The sequence below is a fragment of the Acinonyx jubatus genome, chromosome B4 (assembly GCF_027475565.1).
Source record: "Acinonyx jubatus isolate Ajub_Pintada_27869175 chromosome B4, VMU_Ajub_asm_v1.0, whole genome shotgun sequence".
In the NCBI taxonomy this organism is placed as follows: domain Eukaryota; kingdom Metazoa; phylum Chordata; class Mammalia; order Carnivora; family Felidae; genus Acinonyx; species Acinonyx jubatus.
In genome coordinates, this window is record NC_069387.1 from 74,792,002 (window position 1) to 74,808,322 (window position 16,321).

The 16,321-nt window shown below is 37.1% G+C and overlaps 1 protein-coding gene across 3 annotated transcripts in view; it reads left to right on the top strand.

Annotated features, from left to right (window-relative positions):
* SPATS2 (spermatogenesis associated serine rich 2) overlaps positions 1-16,321 on the top strand; it is a 146,978-nt gene that overhangs the window by 93,529 nt on the left and 37,128 nt on the right. For 2 of the 3 annotated variants that reach the window (XM_027036046.2, XM_027036047.2), the window contains exons 3-5: positions 10,644-10,723; positions 15,019-15,127; positions 16,268-16,317. In XM_027036046.2, coding sequence (XP_026891847.1) covers positions 10,644-10,723; positions 15,019-15,127; positions 16,268-16,317 — 239 coding nt within the window. Of the gene's footprint in view, positions 1-8,520; positions 8,583-10,643; positions 10,724-15,018; positions 15,128-16,267; positions 16,318-16,321 lie in introns of those variants that run through there. The other variant, XM_027036048.2, reaches the window with a different exon arrangement.

Sequence of the window (16,321 nt, forward strand, 5' to 3'; positions counted from 1 at the left end):
CTGGGGTACTGGCAGTTTTATTTCTCTAACCTGGGTAGTAGTATTTGAGTGTTTGTGATAAATTATCAAGCTGTGATACTTCATGTGTGTGTGTGTGCACTGTAAATGTGTTATATTTCGCAATAAAGTATTTTTTAAAGATGTTTTATTAGGACAGAATGGGCCTAAACAAGCGTGTTATGTAGGTAATGTGTGTCTTAAACCTTCACAAGTATAACACTTAAAAGCTAGTGTCTACCTTGTGGTAATTATAACAATTATGTGGATATAGAAATATTTATAATCAAAGTAGATAATTGATTCATAATTTTTGCGGTTTAGGAAAGAAGAAACATTTAATTCTTATTTGCATAAAGGTTAATGAGTAAAGAGTGACAGATTTGCAGTGCTGTGGTTTTAGGAGAAAGGATATTGTTTTGTTGGAGACAGAGCATGAAATTAGGGTTACTTGTTCATTTCTGTACCTTGAAGCACAGGGGATGGGCTGCGCTGGAAAGGGAAGATATTCATTGTTCTACAGTGCTAGAAGGAACATCCAAAGCAAAGTCTTTTACAGTGACAAAAGAATATCTCTCAGATCTAAACTGAAATTAGAGGGGCGCCAGGGTGGCTGAGTTGATTAAACATCTGACTTCGGCTTAGGTCACGATCTCATGGTTTGTGGGTTCAAACCCGGGTTGGGCTCTGTGCTGACAGCTCAGAGCCTGGAGTCTGTGTTGCCCCTCTCTCTCTGCCCCTCTGCCACTTGTGCGTGCGCTCTCTTTGTCGCTCTCAAGAATAAACATGAATTTAAAAAAAAATTTTTTTAGACTGAAATTAGGGGTGCCTGATTGGCTCACTTGGTTAAGTATCTGGCCCTTGATTTGGGCTCATGTCATGATCTCATGGTTTGTGACATCAAGCCCCACATCAGGCTCTGCCTCACAGCATGGAGCCTGCTTAGGATTCTCTCTTTCCCTCTTTCTCTGCCCCTCCCCAGCTTGTGCGTATGTGCATTCTCTCAAAATAAATAAAAAAAAAAATAAACTTTAGTTCTATATATGAAATGAAACACACAGTTTAAAAAAAATTTCCTTCTCACTCTCCTTCAGATTCAGCAATTCTACCAGCTAGTCTGTACTGAGCTTAGTAATTGAAGATTTCTTTGACTTTTAAATATCATAGTTCTTAAATGTTTTGATTTCATTGACTTACTGGAATTGAGTTTCTTTCCTGAGGTAGCTGGTAGAATTCTTGAGAATCTGAAGAACAGTGAGGAGTAGGAACTAATTTTTTTAAAAAAATAGTGCGTTCAGGGGCGCCTGGGTGGCTCAGTCAGTTAAGCATCCAACTCTTGATTTCAGCTCAGGTCATGATCTTGAGGTTGATAGGAACAGGCTGTGCATTGGGCTCTGCGTTGGCAGTGTGGAGCCTACTTAGGACTCTCTCTCTGTCTCTCTCTCTCTCTTTCTCTCTCTCTCTGTCCCTCTCACACTTAAAATAAGTAAATAAATAAACATTAAAAAAAATAGTGCACTGGGTGTCTCAGTCGACTAAGCATCTGACTCTTGATTTCAGCTCAGGTCATGATCTCGCAGTTTGTGAGTTTGAGCCCCGCATCCAGCTCTGTGCTAACAGTGCAAAGCCTGCTTGGGATTCCCTTTCTCTGCCCTACCCTCCCCTGCCCCCCCCCCCCAAATAAATAAAAAAAATAGTGCATTCAGTTCATCCAATCTACCTTAAACCCAGAACTATGGCATATATTGTATAACAACTAGGAGTTAATAATCTTATTAGAGAAATTTTATTGAAATCTACAAATGAGGGTTTGACTTGTAAGAGAGACTGAAAATACACCCTTAGTAGCTAAAACTATGTTTTTCTTCAGACTTAAGTGAACAACTCACACAGAGGCATTTTATACAACTTGATTCATTTGCAAACTGATTTTCTGGTTTTTAGATTATCCAGATTCCTTGATTTCTCTTTTTTCCCCTGTTTTTACTGGCTATCCATCTTTTAGCCACATCACAATTTATTTTTCCCTTTCCCCAAAGGCAAGGAGAGATTAGCCAATAGAAACATAAAACTCATGACAGTTTTTCTCACTACTTAGAAGTAAAGATTTAACTAAGTATTTAATTTTTATTCTATTTTAGTGTCCCATTCCATTGAAAAGCTTGAAAGTTGGCTGTAAGATGTCATAGTAGTCATCATGTGGCTTCATAATTTTCTAAGTAACTGAATTCATGTAAACCTTGGAACTACATACAAGATTTTGTGAATAAGACATTAGCTCAGAGATGATCTAGAATCAGCAAAGAATGTATAGTTGATCTTAGTAATCGAAGATTTGTGTCTTTTATTTTTAATTTTTTTTAAATATTTTTTTTTTTAGAGCGAGTGGAGGAGAGGGGCAGAAGGAGAGAGAGAGAATCCCAAGCAGGCTCCGTGCTCAGCACACTGCCTAATATGGGGCTTGGTGCCACAACCCTAGGATCATGACCTGAGCCAAAATCAAGAGTCAGACACTTAACCAACTGAGCCATTCAGGCGCCCCTGTTTGTGTTCTTTTAAAAAAAAAAATCACAGTTCTCAAATGCTTTATTCTTTTAATTTATGAAATTGAGGGTTTTTTCCTGGAAAAGCTGTAGAATTCCTCAGACTCTGTAGGGCGGTAATGAGTAGGAAAGAACTTTTTTTAAAGCTATGCATTTCATTTCATATGTGGGAGAACTAATTCCAAACTAATGAAAGGTGGCATTGAGACAGAAGAGGTGGGGCATTAAAATAAATATCATTGCCTCCTGGCTATTCTCTAGGGTATATTACTAAGAAGGTTTTGGAAAGGTGGACAGAATTTCCTATTCAATCACAATTCATAGAGAAATTGACAGAATTATTATTAGAACCAGTAAACCTCTTAAATAATGAGAACCTCAAGAATCCTTGTTAACTTAAAAAATAGAAGTTTATTCTAGGGGCGCCTGGGTAGCTTATTTGGTTAAGCATCCAATTCTTGACTTTGGCTCTGGTTATGATCTCATTGTGAGTTCGAGCCCTGTGTCGGGCTTTGTGCTGACAGCAGGGAGCCTGCTTGGTGTGTGCGCTCCCTCTCTCTAAAAATTTTTTTTTTTTACATTTATTTATTTTTGAGAGACAGAGAGAGACAGAGCACAAGCAGGGGAGGGGCAGAGAGGGAGGGAGACACAGAATCCAAAGCAGGCTCAGGCTCTGAGCTGTCTGCACAGAGCCCGACATGGGGCTCAAACCCACGAACCGTGAGTTCATGACCTGAGCTGAAGTGGGACGCTTAACGGATTAAGCCACCCAGGCGCCCCCGCTCCCTCTCTCTGAATGAATGAATGAATGAATGAATGAATGAATGAAGCTTGTTCTGTTGCACTTGATGGAAACCTAGGAAAATCTAGTGGTAAGAATAAGGTAGGATTTAATTGTTCATTTGTGTCGTTAATAAAAACTCTGATTTTCTAGCAAGCTTTACCTGGAAAAATCAAAACTAATTCTAGAAGTTTGTAAATTTCCCAGTGTAATTTCTTTGTCTTGTAAGAAGCAGCACAATATCCTTCAGAATGTAGTTGAAGAAGCACTCAAAGGAACAAAGTAAAAAAATTTAAACAGTCGTTAAGACTATATGATAAATGAAGGAGAAATAGGGAAATATAAGGCTGCTTTTTTCCATTGAAGACCCACTTAGCAGATTGACTGGTAGTTGAAGTGTGGATTTTTCAGAACCTGTAAACCATAGCAGTAGTCATCTGAGATGCCTGGAAAGGCCAGTTGATGAGACTGTAAGTCTATATCCTTGCAACCTACTGTGTTCAGGTTGCAAAGATTTTTGTATTTGGCCACTGACAACCGAGATGGAAGTTTCTTAAATAACTTTTAAAGAACTAAATATAAAAAAGTGTTAGCATTCCAGAAGGCTATAACAGTACTCCATAGTAGAATTACTTAAAGCAGACTAGACATCTTTAAAAATGGCATTTTGACATAGTTGTTTTTCTAAATTTCCCATTTAGGATTTGCTCCTCTTCCAAGCTTGATTTTTCATCACTTACACATTCTCTTTATCTTTTTTTTTTTTCTTAATGTTTATTTATTTTTGAGAGAGAGACAGAGTGCAAGCAGGGCAGGGCCAGAGAGAGAGAAAGAGAGAGCGAGAGAGAGAGAGTGAGAGACAGAGTCCAAAGCAGGCTCCAGGCTCTGAGCTGTCAACACAGAGCCTGATGTGGGGCTCAAACTCACAGACTGCGAGAACATGACCTGAGCCGAAGTCAGACGCTTAACTGACTGAGCCACCCAGGCGCCCCATCTTTATCTTTTATATATGCCTTTTTTCTTACCAAAACAGTCATAATTCTTCCAAGCTTAGGTGGTAAATTGGCAGAAGAGAAAATTCACCTAGGAAATTGAAGTTGGTGGCCTCTTCAGTTTTGAGGTTGTGAATATACCCTAGGCTTCATAGCTAGTCATGTCTGTGACAATTACTTTCTTTTATTTGCAGTCACATTTATATAATATAATTCCTGTTCCCATATTTGTAATTAGTGCACAAGAAGAAACTGAACTCTATCTGCCATTTTATTGGTGATTTATACGTGGACTATTTTCAAAATTGGCATGAGAAAAAAATTTCAAGACACTGGTTGTTTTCTTTTAGGTGATTGAATGTAGGCTGTGTTCAGGCTAAAGGAGAACTTTAGGTTATTTAACTGTTCGTGAGATACACTTCTGTAAGAATTCACACTTAAACTCTTGAGTCTACCTTTAAATTTTTTTAATTTTTGATTTTTTTTTTTTTTTTTTAGAGAGTATGTGTGTGATCATGCAAGCAGGAGAGGGGACAGTGGAGGGGAGAGAGAGAGAATCCCAAACAGGCTTCATGCTCAGTGTGGAGCCTGATGCAGGGCTTAATCCCATGACCCTGGGATCATGCATGACCTGAGCCGGAATCAAGAGTCAGACATTCAACCCAACCGAGTCACCTAGGCGCCCCTACTTTTCAATTTTTAAGAGGAAGCTGATTTAGTTCGAGAAAATATGACAAGTGATCATCACCCTTGTTAGGTAATCTGTGCATCCAGGCTTTCTTCCTGTGGGCTTATCTGCATTTAATCGGAAGATCTTACCTCTGTGGCCTCTCTTTGATTGTGGTGAAATATGAATAATTTTGTTATCCCCTTTGTTTTATGCATGTGTAAGGAATATCAGTGAGTAATAACAAGAATCTGAGATCCATAGAAGAAAGGTGATGTACTAAGGTACTGTTAAAATAATGGCAACTTGAGAACTAGTGTGTGGTGAGTTACAACACTAATGTATAGCATTAAGTTTGGAGTCTGTCCTTGATTCTGCTGTAGGTTTCTCATTGTGTGAGTTTGGGTGAGAAATGATACCATGACTGATTTTCTTATCATTGTAAAATTAAAGTATTCTGGGAGGTATTATAATTCCCTCCCAGATGTTTCTCTTCACTTGTCAGAAGGGATAATAGAGTAATTTACCATCATCTATATTCATGGAAAAACATAATCTAAAATCATAAGTTTTTGTTGAATTCAAAGATACAAATTCGGTAGTTTCTGTAAGAATCCTTAGACTTATTCCATACCTGGCTTTGAGCCCCGTCTATGCTTCTCTCTACACACACACACACACACACACACACACACACACACAGAGGAATATTATTCAGTATTAAAAACAAAGGAGGGCGCCTGGGTGGCTCAGTTGGTTAAACATCCGACTTCAGTTCATGTCATGATCTTGAGGTTCATGAGTTTGAGCCCTACATTGAACCCCACATCAAGCCCCACATCGGACTCCACGCTGACCGTGCAAAGCCTGCTTGGGATTCTTTCTGCTTCTCCCCCACTTGTGCTGTCTCTCTCTCAAAATAAATCCACTTCAAAAAAGGAAGGAAATTCTGACAGGGGAATATCATTTAGCCATAAAAAGAAGTAAATCTTGCCATTTGTGACAATGTGGATTGAGGGTATTATGCCAAGTGAATAAGTCAGAGAAAGAAAATATCGTATGATCTCACTTATATGTGATATCTTAAAAAGAAAAAAGAAAAAAAAAGAAACCAAGCTTGTAGATAAAGAGAACAGATTGATGGTTATGGGGAGGGGATTTGGGATGGGGAGTGAAATGGGTAAAGGGGGTCAAAAAGTACAGACATCCAATTATAAAAAAATCCTAGGGATATAATGTACAGCATGGTAACTCTAGTTAATAGTCTTGCATATTTGTAGGTTGCTAAGAGAGTTAATCATAAGAGTTCTTGTCACAAATATTTTGTAGGTATGGTGACAAATGTTAACTAGATTTATTGTGGTGATCATTTCAAAATATATATAAATAGCGACCCATTACATTGTACACCTGAAACTAATATAGTATTTTATATATATGTCAATTATACCTCAATTTAAGAAAACTTGTTCAAGTTTGGTATGATGCATGGTATAATCAGACTCAGATATTTCTGTGTAATCCTCAGTGCTTAAAATGACTTTTGCCTGATTTTTGAAGCCAGCAAAAACAATAATAGCAAAGCCTGCATTATTTACAAATATGTCAGTGACCCTGTAAATAACATACTTTATCCAAAATGTTCCTAAATATATGCTATTTGAAATAATTCCAAGAAACTTCAAAGGTGGTCCCTGATAGAGTGAAATAAATGGTAAGAAAGCTTAGTCTTAAGAATTCCATGTATCCTTTATGAGTCTTATGTGAGACTTACGAGTCTTGTGCATTTTCTTTAAAAATTTATTTCTTGCAGAGTATACATACACACTTTGCTATCAAAGAATAGATAGCAAAGGATGAGATCCTGCCTGATTTCCTACCGGTGGAATTAAGTAAATCTTAAGCTTTCTTTGCATGAAAAAATAAGAGAATTGTTAAATATTGTTGATGGGAACTAAAAATGACTTTATCTATAATGCTGAGGGGCACTTAAGCTCCAGTTCATGGAGGCAGGGTTTTGAGTGTACTTGAGTTGTTGGTTGTTAAAAGAGGCAATATTAGCTGATGAGTAGGCAAGTTAAGATGTTAAATTATTGCTTTTTAGTTTTGGTGAACTTATGATTTAGAATGTAAATATGAACTTGGCATTTATAACTTGGGAGACTGCCTGTATGGTGCACTACCGCAACAGCTCTCTTGCCCTCCGGCTTCTAGTTGGGTTAGATCAGTAGGCAACATACGCGGGCGATCAGAGGCAGGGAGATCAGTGAGGTAGTGGTATTTATTTCCCAATCTTTTCCTGAGGGGGTTACTATGGGCTTACCTTGTCTTTTGACCAAAGATCTTGGCTATAGTCCTCTGGCCCTCTCCATACCAGATGAAACAAAGATGAAAGAGCCTTGTGTCTCTGGCTTCCAGTAATTGCTTTCTCCTTACACCTCTTTATTTATTTATTTTTTAATGTTTATTTCTGAGACAGAGAGAGAGCATGAGTGGGAGAGGGGCATAGAGAGAGGGAGACACAGAATCCGAAGCAGGCTCCAGGCTCTGAGCTGTCAGCACAGAGCCTGATGCGGGGCTTGAACTCACAGACCTCGAGATCATGACCTGAGCCGAAGTCGGTCGCTCAACCGACTGAGCCACCCAGGCGCCCCTCCTTAAACCTCTTTAAAACCTCAGAGTAACAGTGTAGATTATTGTTATTAGCCAAGGGTACTGCACTGTATCTTTTGGTTTCCCCATTCCTTACTGGCACCTTTGAAAACAGTCCCTTTATTAAACTCTCCTCAGATTCCCCAATTTGAGTGTGCCATTTGTTTCCTCTTGGGATCCTGGCTGCTTTATGTATTTTTAATCATTATCCTAACTGGTATGTATGCCAGACAAACCCTAATAATACTTATGCTAATTGGTGGGGAGGGGCAATAGCTGAAGGTGTTTACAGAAATAATCTTTATTTGCCTGGTACTTTGTCTCATCTAATGTGTTGTTAAAGGAAAAAAATCCCTATTTTGCACCTGGGTGGCCCAGTCGGTTTGGTTAAGTGTCTGACTCTTGATATCAACTCAGATCCTGATCTTGATCAAGCCTGCATTGGGCTTCATTCTGAGCGTGGAGACTTCTTGGGATTTTCTCTCCCTCTCTCTCTCTGCCCCTCCCTCACACCCGAGAGCACATTCTCTTTCTCAGAATAAATAAGTAATCGTTAAAAAAAAAAGGAAAAAATGAAGTGTTAGATAATGTATAAGAAGCTAGTAATACTAATAGTTCATTTAAATATAGGCCCCAAAATGCTGTTTTTCATTCACTCTACCCTCATTTTCTTAAAAGAAGTTGATGGTGTGATTCTTTAATAAGAGTATCGATGTCCTTTGTATCATCTCATTGCTTATTAATATGTCTTTGGAGGAGAGTATTTATAACCTCCAAGTTAAATCATTTGACTAACCTATAGCAGTTGAGTAAGTTGCTGGGATAGTATTTTGACCGTATAGGATTTTCATCTTTATATACTGTGTTTCTTTTCAGTTAATAAAGATAATTGAGAATTAACCATATTATGTAGTCATCTAGAAAACTCAGGCTTACACACTGAGTTTGTGGTAAGTGCAACCTAATTTTTAACTTAAGTAATAGTTTCAAAACTGCCAGTATTACAGAAGTTAAATCTAAATTAATTCATGGTTTTATTGGTAATTGGCAAGCATAGTTTTTCTTGGAATGACATTGACTCTATTCATATCCTCTTTTCCACTTCTGGTACCAAAATGCTGTTATCATTCTACCTTATGAATTACCAGTCTTCCATAGGAATTAGGAAGTATTTGAAAACCAGGATTAAGCTGTAAAAGAGTTTATTCATTTTTTTATTTGAAGTATATCAGACACACAGTGTTTGTTACATTAGTTTCAGGTGTACAGCATAGCGATTTGACAAGTCTATATATGATGCTGTGCTCACCACAAGTGTGGCTGCCATCTGTCACCATGCAATGCTATTACAGTACCATTGACTATATGCTTTACCTTTTATCCCTGAAAAGAGGCTTTAATTAAAACACATCTATAATCATAGCAAAAGAATTTGGAAAGTGTACTAAAATATTACTGTATTTTTTATACTCCATCTTAATTCTGTTTGGGCTGCTGTGATAGACTGGGTAGCTTATAAACAACAGAAATTTACTTCTTACGGTTTGGGAAGCTGGAAGTGTGAGATTAGAGTGCCAGCATGGTTGAGTGAGGGCCCTCTTCTGGGTCATAGACTACTTCTCATTGTGTCCTCCTATGGTGGCAGGGGCTGGAAAGCTCTGTGGGGTCTCTTCTACAAGAGCACTAATCCCATCATGAGAGTCCACTCTCGTGACCTATTCATCTCTCAAAGGCCCCACCTGCTAACACCATAACACCATTATATAACACTAACACTTTAGGAATTCAACGTATGAATTTAGCGCTATGTGTTGGTGGGGCGGGGGGTGCGGTGAGTAGCAGCAGGAGAGATGCATACAAACATTTAGACCATAGCAGCCTCTTTTCTCAAAATTTCTCCTTTTACTTGCTTTGTTGAAATTCTAACTCCCAAGCTACTCCCAAGTATGGTGCATGGATCAGCAATGTTGATACTACCTTAGAGTATAAATCTCAGGTGACAAGCCAAACTAGTGAATCAGAACCTGCATTTTTAAAAATTTATTTACTTTGAGAGAGAGCACACACACTCGAGTGGGGGAGGGGCAGAGAAACAGGGAGAAAGAGAATGTCAAGCAGACTCCGTGCTGTCATCACAGAGCCAGTGTGGGGCTTGCAAACCGTGAGATTGTGACCTGAGTCGAAATCAAGAGTCGGATGCTTAACCAGCTGAGCCACCCAGGCACCCTAGAACCTGCATTTGAACCTAAGTTTCCCCAGATAAGTATCCACATCAGAATTTGGGAAGCATTCTAACCATATCCTGCCATTGCATCTCATTATAAAACCAGGTTGTCAAGTGTTAAGGCTGAGGTAATTCATTGATTACGTAGTCACTGGTAAAGAAACTGACTAAATTTGCAGATCACCTTTTCTTTATAAGCACAGGGAAGCCAAACTCTTTTCTGTAATCAATCAATTTGCACTGAATTTTCCCGTATTGTGCTGGTAGTGTAAACTCAGGTACGTTGCTTCATCAAGCACTGTGTTGGGGATACAAACATGAATGTACATTCAGGGATTTGTAGTCTAAGAACATGATATGTGTAGTGCAGTCTAGAAGATGGAAATTAGTTTCATGTATTGTTATTAATAGTGGTACAGAAGCTCTCAGGCTCACTCACAGTTTCAGATTCATTAGTGTCAAATTTTACCGTGGGGAACTATTTGCTTGCCACAGTTTAAAAGGGCCTTTTAAATTAAGATAGGATAGTTAAAGATATCAAGGATTACTGGACAGTCTAATATAGTTGATGTATTTAGTGTTTTTCTCAAGCTCTTGGCAGTTTCAGTTAAATCAGATTTTATAATTTTAACCCAAATGAAGTCATTTGCAAATAGAATTTGCAAAATAACAAAACTAAGTTGTTGTTAATTGTTTATGGGAGGAAATCAGCTGGTATGGTTTGGGGATGGATCACATATTAGTTTTGGATCATGTTGAATATATTTTTTCCTTCTTATTCTTTCAGATACATCAGGATTCATTTTTGATTTGCAGTCCAATACTGTACTGGCCCAAGGAGGAGCTTTTGAGAACATGAAAGAGAAGGTATGACTACTTACTGTGGATAGTAAGCTTGAATATCACAGTAAAATTTAGGTACTAATACAATCAGTGGCTACATAAACTCATTTAGAAAGTGAAATATGATTTTCTTTGCATAACTAATATCACAAATATTAGTTAATATTATAACAAATAATACTTATGGCTAAATGTGTATCTCATTTGGCAACATTCTTCAAGGAACAACTTGAATAGAATCTTTCATTTGGAGAGGATTTTTTTTAAAAATTTTTTTTTAACGTTTATTTGTGTGTGTGTGTGTGTGTGTGAGTGAGAGAGTGAATGAGCAGGGGAAGGGCAGAGAGGGAGGAAGACACAGAATCTGAAGCAGGCTCCAGATCTTCATGCTGTCAGTACACAGGTCTCAAGCTCACGAACTTTTGAGATCATGACCTGGGCCAAAGTCAGAAACTTAACCAACTGAGCCACCCAGGTGCCCCTGATCTGGAGAGGATTCTTAACTCCAGGAGAATTCAGTGCAAGAAGATAAATAGCTCTTCCAAGTAATATTCCTATGGAAGAAAACCAAGTGTTTTTAGTAATATAACCCTTAATGAGTTTTATTGAGAAAAACTTAAGATAAAAGCTTTATTGCTTTCTCTGTCTTATTAAGAAAAGTATATTGTTGATTATAGAGTCATAAATATACTGTATTGGTTGAATAATATAAACACTTTCATATTTTAGGTTATCAGAATCTTACCTTATCATTGTATCTAAGTTTTGCCTACAGTTCATTTTATAGTGATCAGTACTAAGTATTTTGCTCATCTCAAAAATGTATATTACAAATTAGCCCTCTTTGGATTACACATTATATACCTTCCCATTTCTATGGTTTTAAACCTTATCATTGTTCAGTAAGCCTGAAACAAACAAAAAAAAAAGGGTAGAATGATATGAAAACAAGTGTACTAAAAAGACTTAGGTTGTAATACAGACTCTGCTTATTAGACAAGACACTTTACTTCTCTTCATATATAAAAGTACTTCCTTTTCAAGCAATATGGTTGACTGAAGAACCTGAAAACATTCCTGTTATAAAATACCTAGAAATACAGAATGAAAAGTAACATACATGATTTAAAAATGCATAGCATAGGGGCACCTGGGTGGCTTAGTTGGTTAAGCATCCAACTTCAGCTCAGGTCATGATCTTGCGGTTCATGGTTTTGAGCCCCACATTGGGTTCTGTGCTGACAGCTCAGAGCCTGGAGCCTGCTTCAGATTCTATGACTCCCTCTCTCTCTGCCCCTACTCTGCTCATGCTCTGTCTTTCAAAAATAAATTAAAACATAAATACATACATACATACATACATACATACATACATAAACAAATACAAATTTAAAAAATGCATAGCCCAACACAAAAAAGTTAAGGAAATCCCTGGGGGCCAAAAATATAGAGGGCATTAAAAACCAGCGTGTTAAGCCTGAGCTAGGTAACTGTGAAACATTTTGCCAGTGTCAGTAACAAATGGGTTTTACCACTCAGGGCCCCAAGGCTTGTCCTAGGTTAGGAATTGGAGCTAAGATCTTACATGAAATTGAGATCCTAAAAATATTTCACCTTTAGGGAAAGGGTGAACTAGAACAAATCTTCCCACTGACTTCTGAACACAATATTCTTACTATGCATGTTTAAGAGGGATATTTCAAAAAACAAAGAGGGACGTCTGCGTGGCTAAGTGAGTTAAGCATCTGACTCGATTTTGGCTTAGGTCACGATATCACAGTTCACTAGTTTGAGCTTGGGGTTGGGCTGTGCACTGACAACACGTGCACAGAGCCTGCTTGGAATTCTGTCTCCTTTCTCTGCCCCTCCCCTGCTTGTGCTCTCTCTCAAAAATAAACAGACTTTTAAAAATATACAAAAGGATTGAAAACAAATCTTAAATTGTGTGTTTTATCATTATTAACATTATATTGTAGTTTATTAATATTATTTTTCAATATTATAGAATAAAGCAAATTAGTAAATAATTTAATGTTTTTAGGACCTGAAACAGCATACAGAGAAGAGAGATATGTTTAAAATTATATAAGAAAAAGCCTTTTAATGTTATGTTTGAATTGAAAGTATTATTTTGAATTCAAGTTGTAAAAAATGAAATCTCCTAACTCTATCCACTGAAAAAAATCTAGAAATAATGACTCCCCAGTAACAATAAACATACCTAGCTCTTAGATACTGGTTTCTAACTACTGCTGCCTACCAAAAAGAGCCAGGTCTTCTTGGAGAAATAGCCAATTTCACATTTTGCAGTGAGACAAGAAATGAAAATTAGAAGGATTGGAAAGAAAGAAAAAAATGGTTGTTATTTGTAGACCATACTATTATTTTCTATGTACATACACAAGCTAAGAAAGTTAGAAATTATAATAATTCATCAAATCCTTTTAATTCATTTAATTGCTGGGTATTAAATTGATATACCAAAAGGAAAACAGAATAGCAGTTGTAAATAGTATATTTTTTATCTCCAATCTCCCAGAGTGGAGGTGGGTGGGAGGAGAATGGATGAAATAGATAAAGGGGATTAAGAGTACGCTTATCTTGATAAGCATTAAGAAATGTATAGAATCATCGAATCATTATGTTCTATACCTGAAACTAATATAACACTGTATGTTAATTATACTTGAATTAAAAAAAAAATCCTTAGGAATAAGTCTGACAAAATTGGCATATCTATTTCTTTTTTAGTTTATTTGTTTATTTTGAGAGAGAGAGAGGAAGAGGGAGGGAGAGAGAGAGACAGAGAGGAGGGAGAGAGGGAGGGAGGGAATCCCAAGCAGGCTCCTTAGTGTCCACGCAGAGCCCAGTGTGGGGCTCAGACTCACAAACCATGAGATCGTGACCTGAGCTGAAACCAAGAGTTGGACGGTTAAGTGACTGAGTCACCCAGACACTCCGGCATATCTGTTTTAAAGAACATTTTGGCATTATGTCATGAATTTGTAGATGCTCTGATATTCAGGAATTCTAGTGGTTTTACACAATAGAGACCTTCTCTCATTGTTCCAAGAAGATATGATTTTTTTTCTTTTTTTTAATTGCTTACAATGTGATAAACATTGTTTTAGGCACTGAAGAATCAGCAGCAAATTAGCATAGGAATATTCATTCCAGCATTTTTCATAACAGCCAAATATTGGAAACAATGTAAGTGCCCATCAACAGAATGAATAAATTGGCTATATTCATACAATGGAAATGCTGTGTAACGGTTCAAATAAATAAAAGATGCATTTATCAACACACACAAAAATCTAAAAAAACAATGTTATATGAAAAAAGCGAATTGCATATACACATGTATTGTATGATAATATTTATGTAAGGCAAACAATAGTATATATTACCTATGATATATACATACATCATAAAAGTGCGAAAACATGTATCAGAATAAAACCAAATTCAAGGCAGAAAATCTCTGTGAAGAGGAGGGAGATGGGATTCATGAGGGACTTCATGGGGGCCTCAGTTGCCATCTATTTTATTTTATTAAGCTGATTATCATGTAGTGAATGTCCATTATGTTTTGTATGCCCGAAACAGTTTATAATAAATTATCCTTATAGTGTTATTATATAATTAAATGATATGAAGTAAAAATGTTTTTGAGGGGTGCCTGGGTGGCTTAGTTGGTTAAATGTCGACTTTGGCTCAGGTCATGATCTCGCAGTTTGTGAGTTCGAGCCCCGTGTCAGACTCTGTGCTGACAGCGCAGAGCCTGGAGCCTACTTTGGATTCTGTATCTGTCTGTCTGTCTGTCTCTCTCTCTGCCCCTCCCCCGCTTGCGCTTCTTCTCTGTCTCAAAAATAAATAAAGACATTAAAAAAATAAATTCTGAATTATTAAAAAAAAGTTTTTGAAAAATGCTACTGAAAAATCTAAGTTGTTACTGTTGGTGGCTCGTTAAACTATTTACCTTTCTCCACAGTATGCTGAGATGAGGAAATGTTGATGCTAAATTAATACCTGATACCTAATTAAACCACCCTTTCTTGAAATAAAATCTGGCACATACCTTCCATTTCTAGAAATGTTCTCCTTTTCTAAGTTTTGAAATTAATTTTCTGTGTGCTCTTATCGTTCATCTGTTAATCATTTTCAGTGAGATGGTTGTATGTACTCTCACTGTCACTAAAGAGTGATACATACTGTTAAACATGAAACATCACTTTTTCTGTTATTTTCTATAATAGGCATCAGTTGCCAATTGACGAACTGATGTTAGAATTAAATAACCCTGTCATCTTTTCCAGATAAATGCAGTGCGTGCAATAGTTCCCAATAAGAGCAACAATGAAATCATCCTGGTTTTGCAGCACTTTGATAATTGTGTGGACAAAACAGTACAAGCGTTCATGGAAGGTAATCCTAACTCCGTTTTTTAATAAGTTTGTATTTGTTCAAATAGACGTTGCTTCAAACTTCTGTTAACATTCTTTCAGCAATCTGATGTTTTATAGATGATATAGCGAACCCCAGGATAACATAATGTACCATGCCATTTTTTTTAAAGATATCTCTTAAAGATACCTCTTTCAGCCCTAGAAGTATCATTCATAAGCTATGTGATATCTTAGAATAAAAGACAAGCTGAGAAAATGCCATCATTTTACTCAAAATGTTCTCTGTTGGTTTTAAGAACAAATAGTATGGCTAGTGGTATAAGGTACTTGATTGGAATTGGGTTGAATAAGAATTTAAGAACCTCTTAGTGACAAAGCAGTGATCCAGCAGCCCAGCAACAGATGTCAAATTCAAGGACTCCACATTCTCTTCCAGGTTGCTATGCTATTTAGTGTGGTTCCTGCAAGTGATTCAAATGTAAGGGTTTGAGTTTCCTTGTCTGACATATGGAAGATTGGTGGGGTTAGCCAAGGCTTCAGTTTATAGAGTTGAGGAGTGTTTTATAAACTTCTTTCCACATAATTTGTTTTGAGAAAAACTTTGCTTGAAGCTGTTGCTTCGTTAAATATCAACGTCAGATTAGGTCTCCCTGTTTCTATTGTCCTGAATTTCTCAGTGTAGAATAAACAGACCCAAATACTGTAAGGTTTTTCTTTATCATCATCTGTTTTCTTTATAATGTTAGTATTTGGGTCTAGAATAGTGTATAGCTCTCTCTTAAGCAACATAGCCAAATGGTATTTGATCTTCTAGAGGGGAGAGGATAGCATATTTGGGCTAAAACCAGTTATCTTTGTATACTGTCTAAGCTTTATAAATAAAAGAATCTTCCAAATGGTCAGGCTGCGTTTCTCTCTTCTTAGAAGAACTTACAAAGGAAATTACATGGAGAAGGGGGGGGGGGGCTAAATGGACAGATATTCCAAAAGGTAAATATGATAGGATTATCTCATCATATTAGCACTTAGACTTGAACCTTAACCTTTCCTATTAGGAACTTTGGAAATTCTCCAGCAATTACAAAATGCAGGGACACTAATTACCTTGTTGACCATGGATGTGGTAGGAGAGAAAATCTGTAGTTGGTTTCTTTTACAGGTAGCGCCAGTGAAGTACTCAAAGAATGGACAGTAACAGGCAAGAAAAAGGTAA